The sequence below is a fragment of the Oreochromis aureus genome, linkage group 11, assembly GCF_013358895.1.
Source record: "Oreochromis aureus strain Israel breed Guangdong linkage group 11, ZZ_aureus, whole genome shotgun sequence".
Classification (NCBI taxonomy): domain Eukaryota; kingdom Metazoa; phylum Chordata; class Actinopteri; order Cichliformes; family Cichlidae; genus Oreochromis; species Oreochromis aureus.
In genome coordinates, this window is record NC_052952.1 from 8,039,372 (window position 1) to 8,049,416 (window position 10,045).

At 40.1% G+C, this 10,045-nt stretch overlaps 1 protein-coding gene across 1 annotated transcript; it reads left to right on the forward strand.

Annotated features, from left to right (window-relative positions):
* The first annotated feature begins 223 nt into the window (after positions 1 to 223).
* Positions 224 to 8,405, forward strand: mal2 (mal, T cell differentiation protein 2). Its single transcript, XM_031751860.2, has 4 exons — positions 224 to 526; positions 1,570 to 1,740; positions 3,004 to 3,180; positions 7,591 to 8,405. The coding sequence occupies exons 1-4, from the start codon at positions 398 to 400 to the stop codon at positions 7,660 to 7,662; spliced, it is 549 nt and encodes a 182-aa protein (XP_031607720.1). The 5' UTR covers positions 224 to 397; the 3' UTR covers positions 7,663 to 8,405.
* Positions 8,406 to 10,045: the final 1,640 nt, after the last annotated feature.

A 10,045-nucleotide genomic window follows, 5' to 3' on the forward strand; every position in this document is an offset into this window, starting at 1 on the left:
AGTGAAAGTAGTATTTATTTGTAAATATTTTTTTGTTCAGCTTGAACCACTGCATGTATAACCCAAATCTTGTTTTCAAAATGAGCCAAATAGCCAGTTTTGCGCTCCCGCGGACGGCAATCACTTTCTGGCAGACAATCACTTTTTGGCACAACACCGGCGTTCGAGTGAAAGATTGGCTCTGGGCGCACAAACTTCCGTGATGTCCTTGAACGCAGCACGGTCTTCCAGGGAGTGGCCCCTGCACCTGTCCGACCTGTTCTGGGGGACATATGACGCCTGAGGAATTTCTCTCGCTGTCCCGGTCCTTTGTTTAACGGGCTCTTTTTAGTGGGAGACGAGAGGGCGAGAGAGAGAGAGAGGGAAAGAGAAAGGGGGGAAGACAGAAACAGGAGAGATGTCGGAACCAGCCGCCAACCCCGCTGTCAACCCCGCTGCCACCTCGTTTCCAACGGCAACTATTACTTTACCTTTGGGACTGGGCGTGTTGAGGACTTATTCCGGAGCCCTCCTCTGTTTAGAAATAGTAAGTGTTGTTTTTATATTTAAAAAGGAGAGAGCGAACAAAAGGTGCACCTGTTGGTTTTATTCGTACATTTATCGGTGACCTCAGTGTGTGTGTATATAGTCACTTTGTCTTTATTAATAATTGATGATTCTTGCAGTTAAAGTCCAGTTAGACATTTACTTGTAGGATTTTTTTCCTGCCATTTCTCCCCCTTTTTTCTTTCTCGGTGTCGTTGTCAGCGCTACGCACTGTGACTCTTCGTCACGGTGATTCCTTACAAGCAGCTCTGTAACCCTGCTGGTCTACGAGCGTTATCTCCTTACGAACTATTTATGACTTTAAGACTTTAATAAGTGAGCAGATAACTTGTTGTTTGCATCTGCAGTGAAGTGCATTCTATAACTCGGCAAGGTGACCTCAACTCCACCTTTACATGCGTCCTCTAATCTTGGTGGTTATTTTACTCATTGTCTATCGCATATACAGCCTTACTAAACGCGCCTTCAGTCTGCCAAATGTTTTCTTGTGACTGGTATCAAACTTTGCTAATGCTAAAGGTGTTTCCACTGAATAAAACCTGTAGTATATACTGTTGATAATGACAGTCTTTCTCCAGAATGAATCATTGTAGCTATGGCAGTTTGACTTACATTCTGTTGCTGATCGGTATCCAAATGCTCCAAGCAGCAGCAACATTTGCATCCTCATAGTCTGCCTTAAAACTTGTTGTACCTTGAAAACAATGCAACAGGTTGCTTTTGTCAAGAAACAAAAGTGACTGTAGCCTCAGGGTGTGTTTCAAAAGAACATTACAATATCATTTAAATCACTTTAAAGAATGCACCAGCTGATGCAGTAGTATAAAATAATATGTTCCGCTGACTCGCTGCCCTCATGTTACCTCTAAAAGAAAATGGTCTAAGGAATTTGCACACTGTGACGCAAGTAGATGAGATAGTGGATAGAAGCAGGCTCATTCAAAGTAGCCTTGCTAATGCAGTGAAAAAAATATAGGAATAACTGCGTCCGTCACTAACACAGGTTCTTGTGTGTGTCCTCAGTTATTTGGTGGTCTAGTATGGATCCTGGTGGCTTCGTCCAATGTGCCGGTGCCCCTGCTGCAGGGCTGGGTGATGTTTGTCTCTGTAACCACCTTCGTCTTCTCCTCCGCCTACCTCGCTCTCCTCATCACTGGTTTGGCTGACCGCATCAATACGGACTGGAACTTCTTGGTAAGCTGTTAATAGATTAGTTTGTCAAGCTTCCTGTCTGTCATGTTTTATCAAACTGGTGTACTGAAGTGTCTACATATCAAACAAAGACTCCCCTCTTAAAGTTGAGTCGGTAAACCTGTTTAGACCATTGCACATTGTTGTATTACAATAGACTAATATACAGTATCACGGTTGTTGTCAGTTTTCTCTTTAGCTGGTTGAGCTAGCTGTTGAATACAGTCTCCTTTATTGCAGGTAAACTAATAGGCTTTGTCAGTGTGACTGCAGATAAATTGTGTAATGTTCATTCCTTTGTTTTTGTTGTAGATATTGTGCCACCTCTGTGAACTGTTTACATTTTTAGCACACTACAGAACTTGGAAAATGACACAAGATATTATAGGGCTTTGAATCAATGACAAAAGGCAATGCAATGTTCACAAATTTATGCTGTATTTACCCTGACTCTCGTAGGATTTATGGATTCCCTTGTTGGGTTATGCATCACTTTATATGGCCCACTGAGATCCACTGAGATAAGATAACTTCTTCATTTTACAATCACTCAATCGCTTTAAAGTGAAATGAGCAAATTTTAAAGACATGTGACTGAAGATGCTCTCCAGGACTGGATCAAAGCATTGAGCATTCAAATTGAAGTAAAACATATAGATCACAGCAAAGGAAGCCAAAAAAAAGTTTAATTAGTGCAATAACTATGTTATAATGTTTAAATATAAGTAAAAATGCCAGAAGTTGTGCCTTGTTCTTGTGTTGTCATTATAAAGGACTCATGTCTGTGTCCACTCTGGGCTCTCAGACAGAGCCACACTGGCCCGAGGCTCTGAGCCCCGCCCCAAGAGCGGCTTGTGGTGTTGTTTGTTTTCATCTGAACAATGAGTGACATGGATGATGAGCTCACACTAAAACACAACAAAGACCTGCCTGTAGACCCACGAGGCTCACCGAGTCAGCAGCACAAAATCTCTTAAACATCTTTCCACGCACTAGTTTAAATCACTTCTTGCACCGTCTTGTATGCCTGTCTTTGTTAATATCATTTGATATACATTCCAAAGTGCAAGAGGCCACAGTGACTAGAGCACTGTTGTGCAAGTTGGGCTTTTATTTATTCCCATGTACTGGCATAAGGACTGAGTAATGAAATCTAAGCTGTTCAACAATTTTATTAAAAAAAAGAAGAAAAAGAAAACTCTTGCCTGTAGTTGTTTATCCCTGAAAGCTAAAAGTGCATAATGTGTTTCCTCTTCTTTTTCTCAGGATCTTTTTTACCATTTCATCGCTGTCCTCTTCTACTTTGCCGCCTTTGTGTTGGAGGCAGCAACAACAGCAGCTGTCAAGATTCAAACAAACCAAACTGCATGCATAACGAAACCTCCCAGCAATATTTTGACATTCCTGAATAGCAGGCAGTACAGTATTAATGTGGTAGCCACGGTAAGTCCTGTATATGTTGTCACATTCAGTCTCTGATATTGCAAGTGTTGTTGAAAGATTAAAAAAATGTAATGTGATAATTAGTGCTGTCAATAGATTAAAAAAATTAACGAATTAATCGCATAATTTTCTGTAATTAATCGCAATTACTTGATCAATAGCCTAATTGCAATTACTTAACTTTATATTTAAGCTTGTAACTGACATTTATGCAATATAATGAAGTAAATGCAGAATAAACACAAAGAATCTTTGAATGTTCACTTTTGGGGAGGCACTTCAAGTCCTTGAAACGAGGAACCAAAGCTATGTAAAGTGTGTGTTCTCAACGATTTTAATAGGTCTGAAGTTTGTTGCAATCCACTTGGCAGTTGTGTCAGTCAATATGTCCGAGGTAGACTTACTGAGTCCCCGATGCTCCGGGAGTGGTTTGTCGCAGCTGGGTGACGCATTAGCCAAAGTGCTAGCAGCATCCCCTACTAACATATGCTTCGCGTCAATGTGATATTTTAAGCTGGAAGTGCTTCGGTGAAAAGAAAATTCCTTCCTGCACAATGTGCATAATACTTTGTGTCTGTCGACTGTTCCCTTTTGTTATTTTTTAATACTCAAATTTCCCATCGAGAGGGCCAGTGTGCGTTTATCATCTTCAGCTGCCCGTCACTACCAGATCAACTGCCCATTTGCGCATGTGCGAAGGTAACTCTACTTGGACAAACTGCCCGACAAATGCATTGTCAGAAACACTTAAGGGATTTTGAGTTATTCTGCACTCCAGATGTGTTAATTGCGATAAAAATTTTAATCGTGTTGACCGTGATGGCGGATTAATTTGCGTTAATGCGGTAATTTTGACAGCACTAGTTATAATATATTTGCACGACTGCGAGCAACAGTACATGTGGTTTTACAGAAGGTCCATTCATTATAATTACCCCCTGCTGCTTTGATTTTGGACATAGACTGTATATAAAAGATGAACATTCTTAAGTCAGTCGCTTTCTAATGGTCAGCAGGGGGCAGTTCCTCTGGTTTCACAAAGATGCCTGTCTGTATAGAAGTCTGTAGGAATTTGTCCTCAGCGCCTTTGATCTGCCACCTTATGACCTTGTGGTCCCATTAGGCTTGAAAAGCAGGATAAAGACACTAGCCTATCATCATGCCATGTTCCTTGGTGGTGCTGTCACTTGGTGTTCGCTTGCTCTGCGGTAGAGTATCACTTCCTGTTCCTGCTCAAACACAGTGGTGTTTCTGAGTAGCTTATCTGCTTAGCAATTTAATTAAAAACTTTAAAATATGAAATATACTATTTCATAGTATAATCTTCACGTCCTTCATCCAAAGCACACTTTCTGTGTACTCACTACCTAATTTATAGCCAAAGTATTCACTCACTGTCTCTGTACTGTTTCGCTAGCTTAGCTTAGCTCGTAGCCGACTCGTTAGCACCATGGCTACTTCACCTGTCCCTCCTGCACTTTCCTGCTCAATGTGTCAGATGTTTAGTTACTCCTCGGCCTCCTTTAGCAGTAATGATACCTGTAACAAATGTAGCATATTTGCAGCTCTGGAGGCCAGGATTACTGAATTGGAGACTCGGCTTCGCACCCTTCATTCACCCGTAGCTAGCCAGGCCCCTGTAGCTGGTGCAACCGAAGATAGCTGTTCCCCGGCAGACCCCAAGCAGCTGGGGAAAGAGGGTGGCTGGGTGACGGTGAGGAGGAAGCATAGTCCTAAACAGAAGCCCCAGGTACACCACCAACCTGTTCATGTTTCTAACCGTTTTTCCCCACTCGGCGACACACCCGCCGGGGGTCAAACTCTGGTCATTGGTGATTCTGTTCTCAGACATGTGAAGCTAGAGACACCGGCAACCATAGTCAATTGTCTTCCAGGGGCCAGAGCAGGCGACATTGAAGGAAATTTAAAACTGCTGGCTAAGGGTAAACGTAAATTCAGTAAAATCATCACGTCGGCAGTAATGACACCTGGTTACGCCAATAGGAGGTCACTAAAATCAATATTGAATCGGTGTGTAACGTTGCCAAAACAATGTCGGACTCTGTAGTTTTCTCTGGTCCCTCCCCAATCAGACCAGGGTGACATGTTTAGCCGCATGTTCTCCTTAAATTGCTGGCTGTCTGAGTGGTGTCCCAGAAACGATGTGGGCTTCATAGATAATTGGCAAACCTTCTGGAGGAAACCTGGTCTTGTTAGGAGAGACGGCATCCATCCCACTTTGGATGGAGCAGCTCTTATTTCTAGAAATATGGACAAATTTATTAAACCCCCAAATATGACTATCCAGAGTTGGGACCAGGAAGCAGAGTTGCAGTCTTACACGCCTCTCTGCAGCTTCTCTCCTCCTGCTACCCCCAAAAACCCATCTCCATTGAGACTGTGTCAGCTCCCAAACAGACAAAAACAAACTAAAACCAGCAATAAACAACTTAAACATAAAAATCACAAAGAAAGAACAATACAGTATCCACATCTGAACCAAAGAGTAAAACAGTGAAATGTGGATTATTAAATATTAGGTCTCTCTCCTCCAAGTCTCTGTTAGTACATGACTTAATAATTGATCAACAAATCGATTTACTCTGCCTTACAGAAACCTGGTTGCAGCCGGATGATTATGTTAGTTTAAATGAATCAACACCCCGAGTCATTCTAACTACCAGAAACCTCGAAGCACAGGCCGAGGGGCGGTGTGGCAGCAATTTTTCACACCAGCCTATTAATTAACGAAAAACCAAGACAGACTTTTAATTCATTTGAAAGCCTGATGCTTAGCCTCATCCACCCCAGCTGTAAAACTCAGAAACCAGTTTTACTTGTTATCATCTATCGTCCACCTGGGCCTTACACAGAGTTTCTCTCTGATTTCTCAGACTTTTATCTGATTTAGTGCTCAGCTCAGATAAAATAATTATTGTGGGTGATTTTAACATCCATGTAGATGCTGAGAATGACAGCCTCAACATGACATTTAATCTGTTATTAGACTCAATTGGCTTCTGTCAAAATGTAAAAGAACCCACCCACCACTTTAATCACACCCTAGATCTTGTTTTAACATATGGCATAGAAACTGAACATTTAACAGTGTTTCCTGAAAACCCTCTGCTGTCTGATCATTTCCTGATAACATTTACATTTACAATAATTGATTACACAGCAGTGGAGAGTAGACTTTATCACAGTAGATGTCTTTCTGAAAGCGCTGTAACTAAGTTTAAGAATATAATCCACCCACTGTTATCATCTTCAATGCCCTGTACCAACATAGAGCAGAGCAGCTATCTGAACGCTACTCCAACAGAGGTCGATTATCTTGTTAATAATTTTACCTCCTCACTACGTGCGACTCTGGATACTGTAGCTCCTGTGAAAACTAAGGTCTCAAATCAGAAGTACCTGACTCCGTGGTATAATTCTCAAACACATAGCCTAAAGCAGATAACTCGTAAGCTGGAGAGGAAATGGCATGTCACAAATTTAGAAGATCATCATTTAGTCTGGAGAAATAGTTTGCTGATTTATAAGAAAGCCCTCCATAAAAGCCAGAACATCTTACTATTCGTCACTGATTGAAGAAAATAAGAACAACCCCAGGTTTCTCTTCAGCACTGTAGCCAGGCTGACAAAAAGTCAGAGCTCTACTGAGCCAACAATCCCTTTAACGCTAACTAGTAATGACTTCATGAACTTCTTCACAAATAAAATTCTTATCATTAGAGACAAAATTACCAATAAACATCCCACAGATGTAATATTATCTACAGCTACTTTTAATAGCATTGATGTTAAGTTAGACTCTTTCTTTTTCTCCAATTGATCTTTCTGAGTTAACTTCAATAATTACTTCCTCCAAACCATCAACGTGTCTTTTAGACCCCATTCCTACAAAACTGCTCAAAGAAGTCCTGCCATTAATTAATTCTTCAATCTTAAATATGATCAACCTATCTCTAATAATCGGCTATGTACCACAGGCCTTCAAGCTGGCTGTAGTTAAACCTTTACTCAAAAAGCCATCTCTTGACCCAGCAGTCTTAGCTAATTATAGGCCAATCTCCAACCTTCCTTTCATATCAAAAATCCTTGAAAGAGTGGTTGTCAACAACTTAGTACAACAACAGAGAAAATGCCCAGTTTGAGGCTTCTCAACACTTCTTCACTAACCAGTGAGTGCTGTCATGTGGACTTTTATATACAGCCTGTGGTTTGCATTTAAATTTTTTCATACAGCTCTCGGTAATGTGAAAGCATGTGCTCATGTTTTAGTAAAGGGACAGAGTATCTGTTCTGCCCAGCTATCAGTGGGAACTGCCAGGCTATAATATTTGGCCTGGCAGTTCCGTAATGGCCATAATGTTGGTTAACCCCCTTTCTTCTCTGTCCCAGATATTTGCCTTTGTGGTGACACTATGCTATGGCTGCAGTATGGTGATGGGCTTCAAGAGGTGGAGGAAGTAACCACGAAAATGGACACGACTTGATTTTCCAACTTCCTGCTTCATAACTTTGACGTGTATTAAAACATGAGCCACATCGTGCAGTGCTCCTTAGCGAGCTCTGCTACTGAGTTCAGCAAAGCGCACACTGTTATTTCCTATTACGACGCTCTTGTCAGAAAGTGATCACCACATCAAAGCTACAGTGGAAAAATATAGATGACGGAATTCTCAGCCTCAGACAAAACATCTGGCAAGATGTCTGGATGTTAATGCTCCTGCAGTAATTCATTTTGAGATATTGAAATCATGAGATTCACATAAATTCACACAGGGCTGATAAAGGTATTTTGAGGACAGGGTTAAAGAACAGTACTTATAGGTCTCGTAATCAGCATATAGATTTGATTTATTAACCAAGAGTTTTGCAACTTTTAATGCTAATCACTCAAAATGGATATGGGAAGATAAGGAAAGCTGTGAGTGGTTATATTGCACAGGACTGTGAAACTAGTGAGGGTCATTAAAATAATTCAAATGATGCTGGAGTTTTGTTTTCCTCCCTGCTACGTTAAGCAAACAGATAATGTCCCAGTTTCTAAATCACTGAAACAATTCTCGTTTTTATTTCCATATTAAATATTAGATTAGATTACTTTGATGGCACGGTGGTTAGCACTGTTGCCGCACAGCAAGAAGGTCCTGAGTTCAATTCCAACATCAGGCCGGGGTCTTTCTGTGTGGAGTTTGCATGTTCTCCCCGTGTTTGCGTGGGTTCTCTCCGGTACTCGGCTTCCTCCCACCGTCCAAAGACATGCAACTTGTGGGGATAGGTTAATTGGAAAATCCAAATTGCCACTAGGTGTGAATGTGCGAGTGAATGGTTGTTTGTCCCTGTGTGTTAGCCCTGCGACAGACTGGCGGCCTGTCCAGGGTGTACCCCGCCTCTCGCCCTATGACAGCTGGGATAGGCTCCAGCGCCCCCCGCGACCCTGAAAAGGATAAGCGGAAGTGAATGGATGGATGGATGGATGGATTACTTTGATGGCACAATATGTTTCACAGACTACAAACAACAGGCATATTATTATTCCCAGTGTCGCTGACATACTTTGGTGCTAAGGTGTTGTGAACTCTGATTTTAATACTGCTGTCATGAAATGTTCATGTGGCTTAAAATAAAGGTGGATCTGGTGTTTGAATGTCTTAATATTTTTGATTGAATGTTTTTCAAAATATTGTAACCTACTGCAGACTTAGTTATTACTGGTAATGTAAAAACATCTGTTAGTGCTCTCCTGTAGCTGACTTCAGTGACTTACAGATAAATAAAATCAGTAATTTAACCTGTTCATTAATTTTTGTTAAAAAGTATATTTTAAATAGAATGTTTTAATATTTGACCTTAATACTTAATTGTGTTGATGCCTTAATAATAACTATCTTACTCATGATGATTTATGATTTGTTTTTGCTGCATACTTTTGTTTGTGTTAGGTAACTGGAACATATTGTTAATTTAAAATAGTGTTAAATTAATATTTTTTTGATTGTTTGATATTTTAAATGCATTTTAGAACAACAAATAAAAGTCATAAATTTAAAAAATAAAACGAATTTGTCCTTCACAGTCAACAGTTTGTTTGTTTGTGATTTTTTTTAATATTGTAATTAAAGTCAGAACATTTTAAATTACAGTGCAGGGTTTTATAAACGCACAAGTCTTGTTGCTTGGAGCTTCAATTATCATGTATGAGCTGGTTTTGACTCTTTTCAACTTTATGAGACCCTCCAAGTCCTCACTCTGACAGTTGAAGTTCTGTCTCCATCTTTTCCATCCATATATTTTAGCAAAATGTCTCTGACTGGGACAAACCTCAGTGTAAAATAACGAGGTTTTATTGTATTTAAAACCTACACAAAAAAGTCCCTGCTTGTGTAAAATCCTAATCAGTAGAGCTAATTGTGATGTGATTATTAGCAGATATTTTTATTTTATTTTATTTCATAATGTTACATTTTCAGTTACAGTTACCTTAGATACAAGTATATTTAAAAAAGAAATTAAATTCTAAAGTTTTACATAATAGGACATTATTAAAAGTCATTTAGCCTTACAGGTGTTAACGTTGGGTAAATACAACCTCAGATGAACAAAATATGACATGTCACAGTGTTCCATTAATTATTTAACAAAAACTAAGCCAAAATACAAAAGCAATGTGTAGAAAAAAAAGCTCTCTTTATCCTGTAGCTATTACTGTTCACCTAATGGGTTTCTGTATGACTTTATCAGTCTCTCACATTGTTGTGGAGCAATTTGACCCACTCTGAAATTGCTGGCATATCCACTCTTGGGAACATTGTGGCATCACATTAACACACATCCAGACCAGCAAACTGAT